This window comes from Venturia canescens, chromosome 10, assembly GCF_019457755.1.
Source record: "Venturia canescens isolate UGA chromosome 10, ASM1945775v1, whole genome shotgun sequence".
NCBI lineage: Eukaryota > Metazoa > Arthropoda > Insecta > Hymenoptera > Ichneumonidae > Venturia > Venturia canescens.
The window spans coordinates 17,246,768-17,270,552 of NC_057430.1; the positions used below are offsets into that span (position 1 = coordinate 17,246,768).

Sequence of the window (23,785 nt, forward strand, 5' to 3'; positions counted from 1 at the left end):
TGAAACGGTGGTACAGGTTTTGTCGCTACAATTGTTTCTGTTACTCGACATATTGGCTTGTCCATTTGCGCAAAAACAGTTTTCTGGGGAAAAAAACTTAGGGAAGAGTAGGCAAAAAAGAGCCCTCCCTGAAAATAGGGATATTTTTTTTCGTTTATGTTAATTTTCGTATTCAATCGGTCGTACAATTAAATAACGATTTTTTTCTCTCGCGTCGGTATAAAGTAAAATTTTTGGTGAATAAAAACCCAAGTTCGTTTTCGAAAAAAAGACCAGCGGAAATTTAACTTTGTGATAATGAATCGCGATTACGATTTTCTGCGATACGGTGAAGTGATAACAAAAGTTAAAGATGAAGTGATAAGTTTCAAACATGGGAGGACGAAAAAACATTGAAAGAAAAGTGTGTTGAAAATATGTGGAAAGTTCTTTATGATCAGAACCATGGAGCAGAGGATAAGAGAATCGTAGAGGCAGAGAGAGAGAGAGCGAAAGGATCGTGGCGAAAGACGGGGAGGGAGAGGATCGTCGAGGAAAACTAAACGGAGATCGCAAGGATCGCGGGAGAAAAAGGTAGGAAGAAGATCGAGGCCCGTTCCTGTAACCGTGAGTAACTACACCAACGATTTTTTTTCAAATATGAGTGCGCGAAATATGAAAAATGATTTTCATGTTACAAATGTAGATATTCTCCAGATTAAATGATCAAAACACGTGAACGTCAGGATGACGTTTGTATCATGGAAGTATTTATTTAAAATAATGAACCGTTAGATATAATATTTTCATATTATTTATTTTTATGGTACAGTCGTTGCGATTTATAGATTTACGAATAGAATGTTCTGCAGAGTTGATATGTGGTAGTTTTATTGTGCAATCAAATTTTGGTTGAAATGTTTCTGGTAAAGATGTAAAATGTGTCGCCTTTACTCGACTGTCAACAAAGTTGAGAATCTCTGTTGTCGTATCTTTTTTCTTCTTTATCGAAGAAAACGACCGTAGCCACATCTGTGTTAACATATATGGAACTAGACTCGGGTGTTAGGTTAAATTTTTGAGTACTAGTGTTTTTTCAAACTACTATTCTACCCTACCACCACTTCGAGCAGTTGTCTGTAGAGGTTAAAAGTTTATTGCAAAGGCTACTACTTATAAGTGTCGGATAAGTTCTATCGAGATAATGACTAGTTGATCTAAAAATTACTACTGAAGTACTGGAGAGGTTATTGAGAAAGGAAGACAAAAACTTTTAACAGACATGGAGCAGGTAATCACGTGGGTCACCGGGTGCATGTTTGTTTACTATTTTGATACTTGATGTTGGTTGAAATTCTATTTGGAAGCAAATCAACAATTTTTATTAACACAAGTACATCAATTCATGTCTACAAAACCGATTCTAAAGTCTATGAAATGGGCATACGAAATGAAATATATAAATATACGATAAAAAATAACAATTCGGAAACGCCAATCAACAGTTTGAAAAACACGTAATGAAGCACTCAACCATTTTTCAGGATTTGAAAGCAAAAATAGATCAAGCTTGCCGCACGGCTGAGGAATTCACAAAAGTGTACTACGAAAGTTTGGACAAAAGACGATACGTAAGTTCAATTGAATTGAAATAAAAAAAAAACATTAAAATTCTACGTGAAAATATGCCATTCTCCGGCAAAAAAAATTCACGACATCAGTAGAAGTGTGAAATATGGAAATTGCCAAACAATTTTTATGCTGCTCACTCCTGAGCATTGTTCTCAAGCATTTCAATCTTCTGACATTTCTTTATGGAATACCAATATCAACAAGTAAGATTATGGAACATGTATACATTGTCCGTAGCTGATGTCCAGGCTCTATCTGGATACAGGGATTTTAATATGGAACGGAAATGGTGTTGAAGGCAAAGACAATATACAAAAATTTTGGATAGATTTGCCTCCTTCAGAACACAGCATACTGACCTTGGATGCTCAACCCATTACCGGTAATAGTTTGAATTATGAAAAAACAATATCAGTTGCGCCTACAGTAAAAGGAAACAGAACCGAACACTTAAGAGTATTGACTTTTAAATACAGGTCCAGCAGTGGCGGATCAACTGACTTTCCTCGTCAAGGTTAGTGGCCAAGTCAAGTATCAGGAGAAAATGAGTAGACCGTTCAACCAAAATTTTCTCATAACGGCGATGGCGGACAAATGGAAAATTGTCAGTGATTGCTTCAGGCTGCAAGAAACTTTGGACATTGCCGATTAATTGCGAGCAATTGATGCTCGCAAAATAAATAAATTTAGTAAAAACGGCTCAACACCATTGATGAAAGCATAATTATTGTTTCTTTCTTTCTTATTTTCATTCTTGATCATACGTCGTTTTCACAATCAAAGATACGAGTCGGTCTCCGATCTTACTTTTATTCACTTATGATATTTATTGTATAAAGCAATAGTATCATATCGATTTTTATTTTCATGAGCGAATGAGTCGTTGGTCGATCGATCTCCGGCGATTATTGTGTATACATAATAATAATAATAATAATAATAATAACTTTACATCGACGATTATGAAATAAATACATGTATAAATAACGATAAAGCAACTATAATACAGATTCATACAAAACAATCAGATTTCTTATTCGTCCGCTCCTTAAAATAAAAAAGTAAATCTTTTCCCATAACATATAGAGTACAGAAAGATTTCAATGACTAAGATGTTTCAAATACTCGAAGACGTCGCGCGATTACGTGCATTTTTGATTCATGATCGAATAAAATAATTTTCAAGTCACTCAATCGGGTGTACATTTTGAGAAAAAAAAGCCGGATGGATACAATAGAAGAATAAAAAATTCAACTAAATTTAAACCATTTATCACAGGTACTAATATCAATTAAAGTTGTAGAACTCAACCGAGATAGTCATTTTTCAATGTTATTGTTAAAAGTTGACGATGAAATTGAATGGAATTGTGTTAATTGTTACATGCGACAGTCAGGCAGTGTCGTAGGAATCAGTAAATTCGTTAACAATTATTTTCATCGAGGAATAAAACACAATCTCATTTAGCAATTATGAAACTCGGGCACTGTCTCGAGATTGCGTGAAAAAAGTTCAATGCAACACGGATAAAATGGGGGCAATCGGAAAATTTATCTGGCTGTGATCAGTCTCCCAGATTTCGCATTATTGGAAGAACTTCAAATGAGATACTGAAATGGAAAAAAAGTTGAAACGCTTTCTCTCCGTTGTGCGAAACGGAGGGAAGAAACCACTCGAAACATAGATTAATTACAGCAGCTCGTTAAACGCCACTCTATTAATCAGATGCCGAGCTGTTTCGGATCAATATTCAGCCGAGCCTTTCGATCTCTCGACTCTCTCGTTCTATACAAATACAAAATTGTTAATATTGTCCATCAGGGGATACATGATGAATGTTCGCTTAATTATAGTAAGATTTTTTTTCTCCCTTACGTTTGTTCTCGCGCGTTCGCTCTCTTTCTCTCTCTCTCTCTCTCGCACTCGCACATTCTGACAATCAATAGTAACTTCTAACCTACGATTATTTGTTTGTTTTATCGTGTCCCACTCTGTCACATCTCCCGCTCTTTCTTTCTCGCGATTACGAATAAATGCTAAGCGTGGATGTTCGTTTTGTTCGTTTTATCGGTGACAATAGGGACTGCTTATAAAAATTACCACGTTTAATGAAATGAGAATGAGGTTAAGATAGATGAAAATCGAACGAAGATTCGTTTTTTTTTTCTTCTTTTCATCTCGTCGTTCCTCTTTTGGTTTGTCTGTTTGTTTTTTGTTTGTATTTCGGTGATCACGTCGCTAGTCGACGGAATTCATCGTACTTTTGATCACGTTACTCGCGCCACGTGCGTGTGTAGATACTTCGTCTTGATTTTTACTTTCCCTATTGACATCGATTGCCGGCGTGTTGATTGCACATTTGGGGTATAGCAGTCTTCCGGTAATTCAATACTCTCGTTTACGATTCAAGGCCATTTTTTCAGGCATTACATTAGTCTCACCAGCAGCACGACAGTTAAGCGATAGAATTCTCAGTATTTTCTCAATGACAAAATTTTCGCTTTCGCAATTATTTAGTCTCTTTTCACGCACTCATGTACACCACGGTTACATTCTAAGCGGGTATGATGATGTATATATATACATATATAGAGTTGCGAATGCTGGGACCCCGAGGGTTCCCGGCGAGTAAAACGTTATATCGAAGATAAGCAATTTCTTTTTGTTCGCGTTAAAAGTTTTTTACGAGTTAGCTCGACTGATAATACGAGCCGCTTCATGACTTTCTCAATCGTAAATATAAAAATTATAGTTATTTTTATTTTATTTTTATATCACTTCCGTTAATCCCATCGCATCGCCTCCCACACGAGTGAACGTTAAAAATCATGAAAATAAATAAAAATTTTCTCAAATATCGGAATCGCATGGTCCAAAGTCAATAATAAAAATCTTATCAAGAGTTTTTGTCGCTTTAAAATGTGATGCGCGACGAGAGGGAGCACCGAAAGATTCACGAAATACTGCTACTTCCGGCTTACTAAAGTGACTTGGAATATTTATCATCATATACATATACATATGCCTACCTGCGCATATGTACATGGATACAATTCGTTATTATATTATCGACGGGTCCTTTACCTTTCGAATGATTCTCGCAGTTACGGAATGCTATATCGTGCGAGTAATGATGAACGTCACAAGTTCGATTTCAATAAGATACAAAGAACCCTCATTCGTAGCCTTCACTCATAAGAACTGGGATCGTCCCTTCAAATTTTTATCATAATCACAATTTTAAAAAAACCGAAATTATCAACTTTTACACTAGTCAAGTGAGTGCTAAATTTTTCAATATATTTATGCCAAGTTCGATGCACTAAAAAATATTCAATAACGATGGATTCGCGAAATTTTTGAATGATCATTGGAGGGATTCAATTTTCGAAAACTCGCATTTTCCAATCGTTTTTTACCCACCACGCCGCAGTTTGCCCCTCGAGGGATACTCGACGAATGCACCTCGCAGTTTTTCTCAACTCATTTAATGTGAAATTATAGCGATGGCTTCATAAACATTTTTCCTGGACCATTAAATAACTGGTTGCAAGGATGAAGCTCCAAAAAAATTGCACTTGGCCAATTCGTAGGTCTCTCGTGAAACAAGGCTGAATGTGATGCATTAAAATTATTTGTAAAATATGGATAAAGCCTTGATAAAATTGAATATATACTTGCATTTTGCAATTTTTAGATTAAAGTTTTGCGAATCTATCGTTATTAGCGGTTTTTAAGGTTCAAAGATATGCTGCAATACAAATGAACCTTCATTAGTGCATCAAATTTAGCATGAATATGTTTTGAACAAAAAGAACCCATCACCCTTCGGAGATGGTACGTTTTTTCATGGAAATCCAGCCCATAGATAAAAATGAATTTCAATAGCCCGATATGATTTTCGTCAGAAGATGCGACGCTGCCGAGAGGAATATTCGATTTCGCGTACCTTCTGCGCGTGTTCTTTCGACCGGGGGGGGGTCAATGTAGCGAAATTTAGTTTGTTTGGAAGGTAGTTTCCGACACTTACGACCCTCACCATTAGGGACACGATATAAATAAAATATCCTAGACGATGAGACGATTGAAAAGTGCATGGATCATCGTATCCTAAATTTTTCGTCATGGGCTCCATTCGTAAATGAATTATTTGTTTTTGATTCGTTGAATCGGTCGTTATTTACTTTCACTCATGCAAACGCGCACGCACACACGCAATCGCACAACACGCAGCTCGGGACATGCACACACCGATGATGCAGCAGCAAGCGGCTTATCGCTGTACCATATTAGTTACGTCTTTGATCGTATTCTGTACGTCACTGAGCAGTCTTGTGTTCTCGGTGATATTTCGGGTACCAGCAGCTCGTAATTGACGAGCCTGTAGCTCGAGGCGCGTGAGAATATCGCGAAATTGAAATCTCACGTGGGGCGATATCGCGGTGTCGGTCATGCCGACGCATATGCCGTGCAGGAGGCCCACTTTGTCGGACAATTGGAGCCAGCTGGCGATTACGATCGATGGTGAACCTTTGAGATTGGTTATGCTGTTCTCGATCGCAGCTGAAATCTCGAGAACGTTGTGTTTCGAGTTTTTGGTTGTATCGACGATCTGCTGCTTCGAGGCGTCCTCGTCGGCGCTCGTATTGCTACCGGAGTGAGCTAAACTGGTGGTTTGTCTGTCACAATTCGGCGTCGCGTATATCGAGGACACGAAATGTTTGGCGGAGCTGACGACCAACGATTTCGGTGGTTTTGCCGGTACGATTGGTTTCTCGAGCTCGAGGCTCGTTATCGGAGGCGGCCAAGAGCGGGTCTCGCTGCTCTGTTTGCTCGTTGAACTTCTCGTTGAAGCTCCGCTATGATCCTCCGGAGACTCTTCACCGGGGTCTGTCGTTTCCTGCTGCTTCATCGTACCTCGAGCACCCAATTTTGGACTAGGAGGTTGATTCTCAATCGAGATCGAGGAAGCTTCCTTGTTCTCCCACAATCTTTTGAGGCTACTTATGCTACCGGTGCTTCGACGTTTGTCCTCCTCCTGTTGCTCCTCGTTCGTTCCCGAATATCCGTCACTGCTCGCTGTTGTTTCCTCAGAGGTACGTTTGCTGTTGCCACTGCCGCCGCCGCCGCCGCCGCCTCCGCCTCTTTCCTCGTTAGGCTTTTCGGTATTGTCCACTTTCCGTAAACGCGCTTTAAAATCAATGATTTGCGGGCCGTCGCTCGTTTCCTCCTTCGGTGGATGATTGTTTCGAGTTTTCTCAACGCGCTTGAGCTTGAAGGTACCAACCGCATTGGGAGGAACGCTCTCAACGATCGGAGATATTTCCTGTTTCGTTGTGACGCTCGCATACTTTTCGCATGAATCTCGAGACACATCGTTCCCCGAATCCGTACTTTTTAACGTTGATATCGCGTACTCGCTCGGCTGGAACGATTGCCTCGTTGGGCCGGCACCTTCCATGCTAAAACTGGCGCACAATTCGGACAACAATTGAGAGGCCGGATCGAGGGACATCGAAGCGACGCCGCTGCTCGTCGTGTTCGCTCTGCTGTTAACAGCACCACCGATTATCGTTTTGTTGTCGGCGCTGTTCTTAATCTCGTTTATGAGCTTCAACTCCAGCATCTCCTTCATACCGGGCTTATCGATGAAGGTGTCGTTGCAAGATTCCAGAGGAGGTGGCGGCGGGGGTGGAGGCGGTGGTGGCGATTCTTCCGGTGGGGACATGATCGATTCGTGCTTTCGCACGGATATTTCTTTGCCACGTTGCTGCTGCTGCTGCTGCTGCTGGCCCACCACCGATGCGACCTTTTTCTCCTCAGTCGACACCCTCGACGAATTGTTCGAAAATGTTGTAGAATCGCTCGTTTGAGTTTCTCGTCGTCGAAGACTAACGCCGAAGCGTGAACTCGCCTCACGGACCGATGGCTCCGCGGTGCTGACGTCATTGCCGCGCTCTTCGGCCTCCTGTTCACCACTGGTTGGCTCTTCCCGCGAACCTCGCGTTCTATCCGATTTTGATTTGCGTGTACCCAGCGGAGACCCCGAGGATTTAGTTGAGCCACAATCGACGCTCAGCGAGCACGAGGAGGTTATTGGCAAATCGCACTGATCCCCGGAATTCGAAGACGACTGCTGCTGATGATGGTGGTGATGGTGGTGATGGTGATGATGATGATGGTTAGGCGGTGGCGGCAAATCGAGTGGCGGCGGTGGAAACTCAAGATCCGCCAGAGTAGGTTGGACCAATCTCGATGGACTTGCCGTACGAAAGGTCGACGTATTCGCTGCTACCGCAGCAGCCGTTCCCGATCTAAATGTCCTCAGGCCAATGTTGTCGTTGTTGGTCTTGCGAGAGCCCGAACCGCGACTGCGCGGCGAATTTGGCGGTTGATAAGTGCTCACTACACCGCTCGACGAGTTACTCCGAGTCATTTGCGGCTGATTTCGCAAATTGTTCTGACGAGGTGACAACGAACGATGCTGTTGACTCTCCATTATACTGGAACTTCCGCTCGTCATATCGTGCTGCTGCTGCTGCTGCTGTTGTTGTTGATTTTGCGAATTTTGCTGCTGCTGCTGATTACTCGTCGACGACAACGAGCTTATCGATACTCCGCCTCCACCCTCTTGACTAGAGGGCATTCCACTCTGACGAAGAGACTCGAGGTATGCCCCGATTCTTGCACCTTTTGGCAATGTGCCGTAGCGGTTTATGGCACGCTTAACATTTTGCACTTCCAGGGCTCCCACGTGTACCAGCTGCAAACGAGACAAACAAACGTACTAATTATATTATCAACACCCTCCTTTTCACTCTCACCACCAATTCTATCCATAATTTCATCTTTCATTTTCATTCTCGACACAAATTCATTTTCAATAATACCATCTCCTTACTCAGAGATAGGAAAAGAAATCCAAAGTTCAATTTAGCCAACCTTCAGTCATTGCTGACATTTATTTTCAATCACGATCCAATGATTGGCAACAAATCAATCGAGCTTTCGATAAAATTGTTTTTGGTGAGCACTTTTTGCTCGATTCCTTAAAAATTGGTAAAGTTAGATGGAGTGAGTCAAAAGATGATTGAAACCAATGAACGAATTCCATCCGCTGTTAGTACAGCAATCTGTCACGCGTTAGTAAGCTCTTGGAGTTATCAATGACACTGAAAATCTGAGCTGACGAAATCTCAAAAATGGCTAATTTCGTTTGGAATTTCTGTCGGATCGTCAAATTCTTAAATTCTTAGCTCAAGTGAAATTCTCACTTCGCACTCACGAGAAAAACATCATTTCTTAAGCATACGTCCCTGGCGGACCTTTACGCCAGTCTCCAAGTAAATACTTGAAAAAACCTTTATGCCATTCCTCATTTACATTTAAAATACCGTTAAAACTTGCGGTATAATACTTGACCGGAACATTGGATCGGTTTTGATAATCCTCCGAGTTGAAATGTTTTTAGTTGGACACTTGGTTTTCCATGAAATAATTGGTTGTGTATTACCCCGAGATAAATTCAATAGTTGATAAAAAAAACTTTGATGTTTTCAATTCACACGAGTAGTTTTTGGTAGCGTCTCTCATAACGCTTTTATTCAAGCAGTGCTAGATGCATTTACCCCGTTTGTAATTGTTGTTTAATTAACTCGATTCTGAACGATAACTGTAAAAATAGAGGGATCGTTAGGTTTCGTAGTGTGTTCGATTGAGATAAACCTGAAATAAAAATAAGCGAATAAAAGGGCGCACCGGAGTCGTGAATTCTCTCGATAAACTATGAGCTGGAATTTCTTAATGTTTTTCTATCTGTCTATTCAGTTTGGCCAATTGTTTGAATTTAAAAACACGAACACGGCAAAGACCATTCAATACCTTCTGGGGTAGTACTTCCTTAGATGGGTAGGGTCGTGTTTTAATTTGTTTGAGATTGCTCTGTTTGTTGGGCACTGGCTCCGGTGAGGCCGACGGCTGCGGAGGATAATTTGGCTCCGCAGTCCCTTGGGATCCTCCGTCCCCGTCGTCGTCCAAATCGCAGCCTCCTGCCGTTATCGATTGTGTCGCCATTGTCACAAGATCTCGCGTGATACCTGAGTTGGTCATTCGTACATAGAGAAACACAGTGTACTCTAAAAAACGTCTATTTTCCTTCATCTTCAAATGTTCTTTCCCTTCTTTAAATCTTATCATCGTGTTTAACATTTTAATGATTAATCAGCGATCGATTAGACGATGGCAAAGCGTTTTTTGTTAGCACTATCGGGTTGTGTGTCGGAAAGGAGTCTCTATCTAGCGCGAATTTCTCGGGTCATTCTCCGTGAACCGATAGCGTCGAATATTTAAGCGAGGAATATGGCTAAGGAGTGCTCGAAACCGTGTTGACTGCCACGTTATTTAAATGTATATTCGTATGCGTGTGCCAAGCAACATCTTATCCGTTCTGGACGATCTGTTGCGATCTATATTACTGCGATAAATGGCATTTATCGTAACGAGCGTGCTTCAAAGTAAGCGATTTCAAATGAGCTGCGCGATTATTCGTGACTATCCACTCAGGCAATGAGGCTGACGTGATTTTCTATTTTTTTTTTCTTCTTCTTCTTTTATCTTCCCTTCTCACGTTACTTTTGACATATATTCATGATAAACGATACGATTACAGTAAACTCACGTAACACTGCTTGAACGTGTGGTATTTTTTAAACGGATGAGAAATATGAATTTTCAATGAGGTCAACATCACTCAAATGTCACTTGACTGAAGAAAAATCTTTGAAAAAAAAAAAAGAAAACAACAACATCTGACAATGTGATATACGAGAAATAAAATGTGATAATTAGTATCAGAAAATGAACACAAGTTCCTACTGTTGTTTCTAAATCGATGCCATGCATTTGTGAACAGGAACTTTTATTGTCATGACGAACATCAAAATGAAAATAATAATTGTATGCTTCGATAGACGAGAAAGTGTTCGATATTGTGAATTACGTTCACATTAAATTTGGGGCTTGGTGAAAGGGTTGTGCTACGAGGTGGGGTTCCATTTAACGAGGCATGATGCAACTCGACTGGATGATATTGCTAATGGATCAACAATTCACATCTATTTTTGTATGATAACCATGTCTAAAGTAGGTATTCAACGGACAGCTGGGGTGTAGGGCACGAAAAATATCAAAATTCCGGGAGAATGACCCACGATAATCATCATCGAGCATTAGCAAAACTTGTTTCTCTCTTTCTCTCACTTTCTCTTAACCTATTCATATACGATACGAATAACGTTTGGGATAATATTTATGATACAAGGGTTATAATAGATAGAGATGAAGAATGGATACAAGAAAGTATAAGCGGAACGTGCAACTTTCGTTCGTTCGTATGTTTTTTTTCGTCATAACGTGTTTGATTGATGTAATAAAATACCTTGAAAAATCTTATCAATACCATTTACATCTGTTCCATCATCGAGGCCGACACCGCCGACGTCAATGTCACGCTGATCCTGTTCCTGATAGGCTGAATCGCGGAACGAACTGCAGGAGGACAAAAGGCTGTGGGATAACGTGAATGAAGATACAATTAGACTCAATTATTATCTGATTGTAGGTGAATCGTGAATTCGTTTTTGTTCAGGTGCGACAAGTGTGGCATAAATGAGAAAAAAAAAAATGTGTTTTGGCAATTTATATCGAAGTAGAAAGCGATCATTTGTGTTTGTTGGCGTACCTCGTACGTTTGGGCGGTGCAGGAGCTTGCTTTCCCTTTTTATTTGTTGAACGTCTCATCTGTACGATGCTACTGTTGTTAGCTTTGCTCGAAAGGCCACCCATAAAAGTGCTCAGTTTCGTCACGGTGCTCGAGCCATCTAATAATGAAAAAAAAAATCACTCGATTAGCGAAAGAGAATAAAAAAGATCGACCACCAACACAGGGGCAATTAGAACTCGTGACTTACCCTGGGTCAAACCCGTATTTGACAATTGATCGGTAACGAGCACAAGGCCGTGTATATTTCCTGTACTTCCGGTATGCGATTTTTTGTATGATAGCAAAGGGATTTCACCTCCGCCCTGTAGCTGCTTTTCTACCTCTAAATTTGAGGAGACAAATATTCTCAATAGTATCTCAAAATCGTCGAAATAATGATTAGTCCGTTAATCGGTAGGATAAAAGTTTGTTTCTTTCTTTCTCTCTCCCTCTCGCTCTCTCGCTCTCTCTCATTCTCTCTCTTTATGTATGCTTGTTTTGTTTGCTTTCTTTGATTTTGTTTAACAGTGAAAAAATGTTGAATTAAAAAAAATATTTCGAGGTAAAAGATAATATTTCTTTTTCGTCGCTCGAATTACCCTCTGTAATACTGGACTCCTGAAACATATTTTCCAACGAATGATGTATTTCCTTGAACGTTGGTCGTTCGACGGCGAGCCATTGCCAACATTGTCGCATTAGCTCGTATACTTTTGGCGGACAGCCCGGTGGACATTCCATTCGATATCCCTTCTCGAGCATGTGATAAACGTCGGTTAGATCGACACCTGGATACGGGGACATTCCATACGTCGCTATTTCCCACAGCAATATACCAAATGCCCAAACGTCCGATTTCGTCGAAAATTTATTGTAAGCCAAACCCTCTGGTGCCGTCCATTTTATTGGAAATTTGGCTCCAGCGTGAGCCGTATACGTATCGTCTCTCATCAATCGTGCCAAACCAAAATCGGCCACCTTCACCAAATGATTTTCTCCGACCAGGCAATTTCTCGCGGCCAAATCTCTGCGCGTCAAAACGTTTCGAATTAACTTTACAATCTTATCTCATTGGTTCGCGTACAATTTTTTGTTTTCATATATTCGAATAAAATAATAAAAAAATCGAGGGATAGCGCGCATACCTGTGTATGAAGTTCCTACTTTCCAAATAGCTCATTCCGCTTGCTATTTGTGTCGCCATGTGCATCAGAACAACGGCGTTTATTTGATGTTTGCTCTCGTTCCGCAGATAATCCAAAAGATTTCCTTTGCTCATGAATTCTGTGATAATGTAGAAGGGAGGTTCCCGGGTGCAGACACCGAGCAATTGTACCAAATTTCGATGCTTCATTTCCTTCATTATTGCTGCTTCCTCGAGAAAATCTTTCAGAGCCATAGTGTCTTCCTGTTGGCAAAAAACATAAAAGATTTGCAAAAACGTGTTTTTGTTTGCCTAACTGCCACTTGTATCACCAGAGCGCAAAAACAGAAACGTTCGAGTATTTTTTTTCTTTTCGTTATTGTTCGTTCTAACCTTCAATGTTTTCACTGCCACAGTCATGTTGTACCTCTTCCAAACTGCTTCGTAGACGTCACCGTACTGTCCGCCGCCTAATTTATGTCGCATGACGATGTCCGTTCGATTGATCTCCCATTCGTCAGGTTCTGAAGACAAACGAAAGGCAGGGATAAGCTCAATAACGAATGAGTACACGTTTTCTTTAAATCGTTGTGTTATTTTTGCTTTTTCACTCTTTCGTTCACGCCTACCCGGACTAAGTGGGAAAACTGTAGGTTTATTGTGTTTGGGAGCTGGGTACAGTAGCTGCGTTATCAAACCATCGGCCAGCATGGAATGGTGATGTACTAATTCCGCCAATGTATTGAATTTGCTTTCCGTAGTTACGAACATCTGAAAAAAAAAAAAACAAAAAACATGATATTTAAATTTTACGAGGCCTTAAAAAATCTGTGCTTCATCGAATCTTAAGGAAAGTTTGAGCCAATGGTCTACCTTTCCCTCGCTGTCCTCGCTGATCCTGTAATGATAAACGCGTCCTTCGTAACGCAACGAAATACTCCGCTGTCCGGGACTGCTCTCCGATTCTCGTACCAAAAAGCTCCCATTTATGCCGGAACTTAAAAGATATTCGGCGGCGTTTCTCGATATTCTCCCGTGGTACCACGAATGTTTCTCCAACGAGTTGACAGGAGTAACGTAATTCGAGGGCACCCAACCAACCTGGCCGGTGCTCGAATGAGCCTCGCACCATTCTCCGCTTTTGTTGTAACTTAGAATTCGAACCTGCTCACCTGAAATTAGATCAATGCTAGAGTGACTCAGAAAGCTACTTGTGGCATGATGCAACACAAGCAAAACAACATTTTGCGGATGACTCCATTTCTGATTTTCATCAATTTCTTTTTTCTCTCCGCTTTGTCTTACCTTTTTTCAGACTGAGCTGATTTTCTCCTCCGGCTTGGAAATCGTAAAGGGCCACGAATAGCTGTGGATCGTCCTCTTCCTGGGCAAGGAGATTTTCCTTACTCGTCCATCTGAGATTGAGGAAAAATACAATGCGTGAATATTCAAAAGACTCCCAAGACAAAAACATGATGTCAAAATTCAGAACGTTGCAATGACAATTTTTCGTTTTCTGATCAATCTAATTCCAACGGACTCACAAACATTTGTCCATTTATGTCTGCATCAGTTTTGAAAGTTGCGAAAAAAAACATATTTCTTGGATTTCTTGCAGTCACATTTTGATATTTTTGCTGGACACTATGAAAAATAGTTGTAGCAATAATTTTTTACCTGTTGGCTGCTTCGAGGAGCCCACCGCTTGACACATTTGCATGCTGTTGTTGGAGATTCGTCTGTTGTGATATGGATTGAACGCTAGAGCCGCTTGGTGGATCGCCTTCTGGTAACGCTGGTATGTGTGGCAAAGGTCTGCTCTGCAGGAGGGCTTCTGTAAGATAATGAAGGATTTTCAAGTAACCAGCCTCTTATTTACAAACCACTTCAATTTTATTTATCTATTTTCCTATTTCAATTTGCATATATATAATCACTAGCAAAATTAACAATGACAATGGTTGTCCAACTAATTGGAGTCATGCGCAAGACAACCGAGATTCAATTGCATAATTTTCAGAAACACGAAGTGCAATTATTTTTTATATTATAGGTTACAACGGTAGTCGTTTGAGTCTTTGCGTAGCACGCTATAAAATTTTTTATCTAAGACCTGATACTCAGATTTGCCAACTTGTTTTTGCCTTTAATCGAGTCAAAAACATTTGCTCCAATGGCCACTCACATTTTTCTGCTCATTTTACTTTCATGCATGCAATAAACTTTAATAAAAATTCATTTGTTACTTCAATTATTAACCATTAGAAACAATGAATTTGACATTCATGGATAATCATTTTTCTATGTTCTGTATAAATACCTACTCCAAATTCGCATCTTGTTGTTTCATGAGGGTGAAAAATTTCCGTTTACGAGATCAAATGTCATTCTTATTCTGACAGAATAGCAAATAAGAATGCATAAATATAAAGATCCATCAAAATATATATTTTCATGTACGAAAAACATCCATTGACAGTTTTTGGAGCAGCAGCCTCTCTTATCGAGTGATAATAATAAAATAGGGCGAGAGATGGGGGGGGGGGGGGGGAAGTCGGAAGACGAGGAAGTTTCTGTCATGCGACAGGAAACGATTAATGAAACGTGGTCGTTGTCAATCGCTTGTTCTTTGTTAGAAGAAAAACATATTTTGAAAAACATTTTGTAACTCCACAAATCATGTAATAATTCATTGGGTAAGAAGAATTTCGAGGAATAACATTGCATTTAAGCGACATTGGCTCAAAATTTAAATGGACCAACCAATGATTCGTATGAAATATATTTTTTCGACAACGCAAAAGCGAAAGTTTCATGGGTTTCACAAATCATAAATGTCAAAAAAAAACAAACAAAAAAGTAAAAACTGACCACTATGTTCGGTGAATATGTTGGAACCGATGAGCCTTGATTCTTTTGGATTTCTGGGCTGTTTACGAGTTTGTCGTACCGCTGACCCGGCAGGTATCACTCTGTCTTTAGTCTGTTGAGCACCCATAGTTTCCCTATTAGCATGCCCTCCCTCCCCCTCCGGCTCCGCCGCCACCCTCACCAACCGCCCACCCTTTTATCAGCGATAGCCTCGTATATATTGAATGATAAAAATATCCGACGGCAGATCGTTTATCTCATTCTATCACGGTCGTCGTAAAATCGTGAAGGAAGAACGACGCTTTTTTTGTCTGTATAAACTCCCAGGCTCCCCTCGTAGTTGCTGCTGCTGCTTATTTCGTTCTCTACGTTCGCGATCGACTACGGCTGACTTCCGGCAACCCCGTGCGTGTTTCTGTATTGGTGCCTCTTGACCGCTCTACACCGGGGTTCCCTCCCTTCTGCCCACCACACACATGCATGCACTCTTGGCTCACTCCCTCTCTCTCGCTCTTCAGCCGTCGCTTTGTCCTTTTACAACTCGAACTCGATCTTTCGTCGCACAATCATGATACCAATATTATCTCTCTGTCACACGTCACTCCGTGCACCGGGAGATTGAACTCTTCTATACTTTTTAGTAAATCGCTGAGCGAAACGTTATAACGCAGCGGCGGCATCGGCCAGTATATCACCTTTCACGCGCACTCTCACTTGTCTCGCGCTGAAAAAAAAAAAGAGGTACCGAACGACGGCGAGACACTTGTGTATAACGCCCCCGGTTTTTTCCGTTGAAATTCAAGCCGACTCCTTATTTCTCACTCGTATCACACGATTTAAAAAAACAATCATACGTTAACATTATTAATGTAATATGAAGCGTATTTTAGTATCGATGAGGCTTACTAGCCGTAACGCCATATTTGACAGATTTTTGACGTTGATTATTTAGTTTTGTCGGTGCCGTCGGTGCATTGGCTGCGACGGCTGCGAGGCAGCGCACGACGGGGAGGAGGCTCACCGTTCTCACCGAATTGATACCGATCCCCTTTCCCCTCCGCCTCTTCCTTGATACTCTACGCACTCATACAGGCACGACTAACCGTGTATAAAATCCCTACTCGATTTCGCACAATTCCTCTCTTGCCTCAACCCGACCCCCCTGCCCCCTGCCCCTTGCTCGTACGTTTCGCATGACCTTCGTGAACTTGGCTAACTGATTTTGGATTTTTCACTTTTTTTTCGTGTAAATTGGTTGTTGGACTATTGTCAGTGATTGTCGGATCAAAATCAAAGCTTGACGAAAATTATTTAATTAGACAAATGAGAAACGAAAATCTGCGTGAAGGTAGCCGATTTTTTTTCTATTTTGAGATATGAACTTTTTAAAAGAAATTTTAAGTTTGAAAATTCGTACATAATATTTATGACTCATCATGGATTTTTTTTTTGCGTACAATATTTTTATAATGTATTTTTACAAATTGAAATCAGACGTGATAATTAATCGTATACAAAATTAAAAGCTCAACAGAAGGAATATTACTGATTCTTACACAAGAGGGAAAAATAGTATACCTTTTCAAAGAGAAACGAGTCATTGGAGTCATTTAGTTTTTTTCTATAATAGTAATACCATTCGCAATTTCATGCAATTCGATGCACGAGAATTACCAAGAATTACGATAGCCGACAGTCGATACAGTAACGGCGAGGGTCAAATTTTAACTATATACTCCATCATATATTTATATTTATGACAATACTCCAAAGACAAGAAAATTGTAAAAAACATGAAACAAGAACGGTGGAACATTTTGTAATATTTGATATTCCTCAATGACAATTTAAGAAGAAATTTCATGTTTGAGCAGCCACAGCAGCTCATGTACAGCTATATATAACCTATTTTTCTAGAGTGCGAATATATAATAATGTCGTTAGAAAAAAAACATTCAATTGTTTTAGAATTTGAAGTCTTTTTTTTCAAAAATCAAACTGTTAGTTTTTGCTTTTTCGGATTGTTGCAATATGATCGTGTATTGAATGACTGAAGTTAACAGGTGTATACGGCTGAGAAATGTGTATCAGTTTTGGTAAAATGAATTAGTCGAGTTTGGATACGCCAGTGTTTGTGTCTCGTGGATTCAGTATGGTTTTAAAAAATATATTCTGCAATCCACTTATTGGTTGTAAACAAAAACGTTGCGTTTCTGTTGTGCATGTTTATTGGTGACGAGTTGAGTAAATAAACTTCCAACTTTAATTCGTTTTCGGTGAAAGTTTTATTTTTGTCGAATAAACATTACAAATCTCTGTGACATGCGAATGACTACCGGAAAATTTTACAAGATTGACCCAGTTATTCGTAGCTCTGTTGGTAATTATAGACGTATATTTCGGGATGAATCATTTTTTTTTAAATAAAAAATAAAATGTAATAAATGAATTGGAACAGGAGAGTTGTTCCATGAAGAATTTGAGCTTTCGTCGATAATATGTAGCAAAAATGGGAGTCAGAAACATCGATACTGTCGCTTAACCTCACTCGACAGACCAATGCTTTACACGTTGAAAGCAAACGAGATAAAAAAAAAATATCGTGGGAAACCTTCGCGTTAAATAAATAGAGTGCTTTTGTTATTCGTAACACTTTTGAGTTTTGTTAAGTAGACGAAATAATAGCAAAACAAACGACAATGGCTGTGTCAGAGTGGGATAACTCCTGCAGACTTTGCGCAGAGGAACAAAACGAAATGTTTTCGATATTCGGAGAAGAAGGACTGAGAAGAAAAGTTGCTCACAAACTTCGAGTCTGTCTACCAGTTATGGTGTATAAAACTGATCCACTGCCAAAAAAAATATGTCAATTCTGCGCAGCTAGGCTTGACGATGTTTATGAATTCAGGGAATATTGCCTGAACGTTTACAAAAGCATGCATCGCAAACTTTCCGGTCTTAAACACTTGAAAAGTGTTCAAATTTATATGGATGCTCTTAACAATTCACCGGATCCATGTCAAGTATGTTCTTAGTACTGTTTATCTTGGTGCAAAGACTTTTTTGCTTTGGTTTAAAATTTTTTATTTTTTTCAACTGTTTCCGAGAAGTTCAATTTTCAATCAAACTCCAACTTCTTCACAACTAATAGTATGCTTCCCAGTTTTTTAAGTTTTTCTCATTATTTAAAGTTTAATCTGTACAACTCAATTTTTCAATTCAAGTCTGATCTTATTTCCACTGAGAATCTGAAAAAAAAAACTGGAATTCATGAAGTTAAAATTGTACGGATTGCAGACCTAATAGGAACATTGTGATTGTCTTGAATAAATAAAATATTTCTTGTAGGCACAGCTGTGTAAAGAAAATGCACGAGCTCCGCCACCTTTAGTACCGTTGCCAGTATCTCTGCCGATAGTGAAACGAGTCACGAATGATTCACAATTGGCTTTGAATACTTGCCCGGAGCAATTGACAGAATTTTCGTGCGAAGTTGAAATAAAAGAAGACGCAGATGATGATAGGATTCAATCGAATTTAACACAGCAGCAAGGTGGCTCCACTAACCATGAAATTACAACTAGAGATTTTAACAGCAACAAAGCTGAGGAATGCAATGAAAACGACGTCATCCTACTTGATGATAGTTTCATGGAAGATAAATCCGATAGTGAAACGGAAAATAGAGAGGAAAAACGAAAGAGTATCCTGGAACAGGTACTCACTGGAAACTTGACGATCGATGATTGCAAAGAAGTTCCACCAAAAACCAAACCCACTTCTCAATGGTGGTGTTCACCGTGCAACAGTTATTATCGGTAGATTATGTTCAATCAACAATCCATCGAGAGAGCTACTGCTTGATAAATAATAAAAGCAACAAAAGAATGAAAATCTGCTCCATCCGGCATTTGGAATGTTCTCATTTATCTTGTGATTTTTTCATTCCCAGAACTAAAAATAGTTTGATGAAACACGTGCAACTGTACTGCCCACGAAAGTACACCTGTTCCACATGTTCCCTTGCCTTTCAAACGCTTCAAGAACTGGCAACGCACGAAGAGACTGATCACTTGAAAGTAGCCTTTGACTTTGGGAAAGAGGTTAAGGAATGTCAACAATGCGATCAGGAATTTGCCAGTTCAGAGATGTTCAGGCATCACAGACTTCACGACCATATCGACGAAGCATGGTGTGCACTCTGCAACAGGTGAAACTAGTTTATCGAATCTTTATCCGAAAAACAGTGCAACATCAATTGACGTTACTCAATTTCTCGATAACTTCAATTACAGATTTTTCCCCACCGTCGAGTTGTACAACAGTCATAAACAACTCCACGATTCTGGTACCATAATACCCGAAGCAACAATGAATAATGAATTGAGTCCGCAGTTCCAAGAATGGTCCAGTGATCCTAAAACGGAGTATTTTACAGAAAGTGTCAAATCGCTCACTTGTCCCACGTGTGGCAAGGTGAACATTTTTATTCAAGCACGAAGCCTCGATTAATGAAGCATTTTCGTTAATCGCGGAGCCAAAAAGGTTGATTTTGGGAACGTGAACCTTCGAATAGTATCAAAAACTCCTCCAATGTTTTCTTTTAGTTACGAAATTTTCGTCTATGATAATTGGGTTTATATTATACTTATCTTTTCGTTTTTCGAGAACGCAGAGTGCTGATAAAAATTTCGTCTTATTTTAGGTGTGCACACAACAAAGTGCCTTATCAAATCACATGCGTACCCACGAGCCGAAAAAGCACAAATGTGAAATATGTGGACGATCGTTTGGTCTTTTCATACGATTGGCCGCTCACAGACTCAGCGAACATGGCCAGCATCCTGTTATGTCTCCAATCGAGGCGAGTGTTGAACAAGAAGAAGCTTTGAATGCTGAGAGGGAAGCGAGGGAGGCTCGTGTAGCAAAAATGCCGATGACGCATGGTCGAAAATCTTCCGAGGTGAGTTGGAACAAACTCGATAAGATTGATTAGAACTTAATGGGTATTTTTAATTTATTTTCCCCAAATCAACACTCAAAAACCCTCTCCAATTGCCTATTTATATTCTTGTTATTTCAAATTTGTAGATTCTGAACGACGACGAAATTTCAATGAACGAGCTGAGCGACCCGAACCAAAGGCCTCGTGAAAATGCAAACGCACCAAAAAACGTAGCTCGCTGTGGAATTTGTCAACAATGGTTCACCGATCATACCACGATGTTGACTCATCTTCAAACACATTCGGATACCCTGACCTCCAAGAGTTTTAGTTGCAAACTATGCACGAAAACGTTCAAAGAAAAATGGCAATTGAATAGGCACGAGGTGAGAATTCTTTCTAGCTTAGTAATAAAAATAATAGTCGATCGATGTCATACATTCTCAGACTTTTAACGATCTTTCATCTTCAGGTATCTCACAAACGAGGCAAAATTAGCCATTCTTGCAAAGTATGCAGTAAAACATTCAGAGACAAGAGTCAGCTCAAAATCCACGAAGCCATACATGCGTTAAGCAAAACTTATCACTGCCCAAAGTGCAATAAAATTTTTTTCAAAGAGTTCTCTTTAATGACTCATCAGTGTACCGGAGTACCGGTATTCGGTAAAAGAAATACAACAATGCCAGGAAAAACGACACGGAAAGCGCCGTCCACTCCCAGTGGAAATTCAAAAAAACACAAATTATCTAAAGATCGAGGGAGTTTAAATAATTCACGATCGATGAGTTCTCGTTCGCGTGTTGCTTGCGAAGAAAACACCAAAGTACGTTTCTCAAAATTTTCGATCAAAAGCTCTTTTTGTGTATGTTCCTGTGTTTGTCATTTCCCTTTTACGATTTCATTGAACCCCTCCCATGACTTTTTTCCTGATTCATGAACCATCTTCCCAATCATCTTTCGTCTATAATCGTGAGTTTTCTTTTAACAGTCTCGAAATGATACTTTGGTGGTGGATTTGGAAGACAGCACAAAAGTCATCTTTGATACCGACGATTTTCCGGGTACGTCGAGATCGAACTTAGAGCCCAATGTCCAAATTAGTGAACCAGAAAACCTTCCAACACCGGTTAAAAGGACCCTTATCAAGTCTGCTGGCGGGTAATTCAATTAAGTTATTTACTCCTATTATTCACAATATTTTTTAAAATTATTCAGTTCATTATTCGATCGAATGACTTTTCCAAAGAGCTGGATAATAATAAAAAAAAGGTTTAGTGAGGCATTGTTTTTATCGTTTGTTTGGTTTTCACTGAGATAATTTTGTTCGATCTTTTATCTCTTTGATGTATCAGAATACTTTCGATACGATGTAAAAATGTTTTTTCTCATTTATAGATACCGTTGCGGAGTTTGCCAGTCACCGTTTGTTCTGCGTGATCTGGCTGTCGCGCATCTCCGTTCAGCTCATCCAATGATGCCTTATCAATGTCCATACTGCAAGAAGCGCTTTATTAATCAATACAACTTTACCCATCACATAAAAACCGATCATCCGAACGAATCGGAGAATTGAGCGGGGAATCTATCGTTAACTTCATATGCCTATCGCGTGATTTTGTGAACAAGCCCATGGAACAAATGAAACGAATGCAGTTTTATTTGAGTTTATTGAAAAAAACAAAAAAAAAAAGCTCTGACTCGAGTCGAGATTTGGTTATTAATCTTTGATTTGACGAGTTTTCAACAATTTCGTATATATTTTTGCTAAATTTACCAAACTCTAGCCAAATAGAGCAAACTCTCTGCCAATCCAAAAGTTTACTTTTAATCGCAGCAAATACGTCCGATTAGTAGTACGATTCAATCGGGCTGTGAGCAATGACAAATAGTTGCAAATTTCCATAAATCAATCAATTCGATTGAAATACTTAACGCTTTTATGGTTTTAATGAAAATTCATATTTTGGCCGATTATATAATAAAAGCCTCTTTGCCTTTGAGTTCAGAACGAATTTGAACGCTACTTGCTGGTGACGCACTACTGGGTACTAAGAGATTCAATATAGTATTTATACAAAAGGCATTTTATAATCAACAGTATATCTTTCGTACAGGTTTTTCTTATCATAAATAAAACAAGTAGAAAATCTGCTCGTCAACACACTTTAAAAGAAAAACGATGAGCGAGAGACTGTTTCCCAAACGAAACAAGTCGGTTTAAGAAGGTTATTTGTTATTCGCTGAAATTCCATTCGAACATTGAACCACAATTACGTTTTCGTTCCTCATTGTTCGAATGTATTTGTGATAAGCCTAATGCCGCTTTGGCCAAAACTCGAAAATTGGCGGTCGTTGCTTTTTGGGCGATCAGCTCGGAATTTTCCTTAATTGTAAGCAGTTTCCTTATCTCGTGACAATATAATTTTCAATCGCAGGCACTTATTTTCTTTTACTTCTGAACGCGATTGCTACGATTGTGTCAAAAACGAGCCTGGTCACTTAGAGAGTTGGGATCGTTTTCGACGTTGTAGAAATCTAGAATTAATATTGTGTGTGACATTTATCCCGTGTACGAATAAACGAAATGACGAGGTTTTTTTTTTACTGATGATTTTGGCCAAAGCTGGAAAGAACTTGAAAATTTTTTTGAATGTAATTCTTAACCACAAAATAACAGGGAAATTTTTGTTACACCGTTGAAAATTCTACGAACGTCCACATTTTTATATAATGCCGTTGAATTTAAATAGTTTATTTAAAACGTAGTATAAATGATTTGAGATTGGAAAGAATATGAATAAACAAAAATATGTATGTTTATGAAAAAACAAACAGCGAGTGCTAGTGCGTACAAGTATTCCATGGAATCGTTTAATCCCATGTACGTTAATTACCATTTATATGTTGATGATTCATTCCATGTTATCTTTATTTCGTATTCCGAGTTTATAATATAAAAAAGAAAATAAAAATATGGATTTAAGAAACACAATCGTTGAGTACGTTTACATTTCTTTTTTACCGAAGATCTAAAAAATGAATATTTAAATCGAAAAAAATGCATTAAATATCTAAAACATGTTTTCATGGTTGTTCTAAATATCTGAGAAAAAAATAAAATATTAAAATAGATTGAAAGTCGGTCAAAATGCGAGAAAGCAAAATATTAAAGCTCCTGTAAGATCTACCAAAATATCAGAAAATAAAAATAGGTTCAACGATCGAAATCCCAAAAAATTCCGAAATAGAATTCCAGTTTTATTGCATGAAAGGCATTTATAGATCCGATTTATAAACTTATACTGAATTCTATTCGATTGCTAAATTTTTCAAATTCAGAATCTACCCGAGCTACGAATGAGCACGTAAAAACATCTTTCACACCATTTATGGGATCATTTGCCCACTTTTTTGTGTCTATATACAGAGTACGCTGGATAAAGTGTGTGT

General features: G+C 39.2%; 3 protein-coding genes across 4 annotated transcripts; 2 read left to right on the forward strand and 1 right to left on the reverse strand.

The window, feature by feature from the left end:
* The first annotated feature begins 1,010 nt into the window (after nucleotides 1-1,010).
* Nucleotides 1,011-2,635, forward strand: Nxt1 (NTF2-related export protein 1). The gene is made up of 4 exons (XM_043430127.1): nucleotides 1,011-1,270; nucleotides 1,524-1,610; nucleotides 1,849-1,993; nucleotides 2,088-2,635. Exons 1-4 carry the CDS (start codon nucleotides 1,262-1,264, stop codon nucleotides 2,261-2,263), a joined length of 417 nt encoding a protein of 138 aa, XP_043286062.1. The 5' UTR covers nucleotides 1,011-1,261; the 3' UTR covers nucleotides 2,264-2,635.
* On the reverse strand, nucleotides 2,402-16,490 carry Abl (tyrosine-protein kinase Abl). 2 transcript variants are annotated; one of them, XM_043430125.1, is made up of 13 exons: nucleotides 15,388-16,490; nucleotides 14,194-14,350; nucleotides 13,822-13,931; nucleotides 13,390-13,688; nucleotides 13,146-13,287; nucleotides 12,910-13,040; nucleotides 12,518-12,780; nucleotides 11,972-12,399; nucleotides 11,581-11,715; nucleotides 11,352-11,490; nucleotides 11,049-11,176; nucleotides 9,494-9,708; nucleotides 2,402-8,375 (listed from the first exon to the last, which is right to left on the reverse strand). In XM_043430125.1, the coding sequence occupies exons 1-13, from the start codon at nucleotides 15,512-15,514 to the stop codon at nucleotides 5,886-5,888; spliced, it is 4,764 nt and encodes a 1,587-aa protein (XP_043286060.1). In that variant the 5' UTR covers nucleotides 15,515-16,490; the 3' UTR covers nucleotides 2,402-5,885. The 2 variants fall into 2 exon arrangements, with proteins under 2 accessions (XP_043286060.1, XP_043286061.1); XM_043430126.1 differs by having other exon boundaries at nucleotides 11,070-11,176; nucleotides 15,388-16,488.
* An 804-nt stretch (nucleotides 16,491-17,294) lies between these two features.
* On the forward strand, nucleotides 17,295-23,327 carry LOC122417188 (zinc finger protein 84-like). The gene is made up of 9 exons (XM_043430514.1): nucleotides 17,295-18,410; nucleotides 18,736-19,205; nucleotides 19,340-19,597; nucleotides 19,683-19,863; nucleotides 20,093-20,350; nucleotides 20,479-20,718; nucleotides 20,805-21,158; nucleotides 21,324-21,493; nucleotides 21,731-23,327. The coding sequence occupies exons 1-9, from the start codon at nucleotides 18,087-18,089 to the stop codon at nucleotides 21,906-21,908; spliced, it is 2,433 nt and encodes an 810-aa protein (XP_043286449.1). The 5' UTR covers nucleotides 17,295-18,086; the 3' UTR covers nucleotides 21,909-23,327.
* The last annotated feature ends 458 nt before the right edge of the window (nucleotides 23,328-23,785 follow it).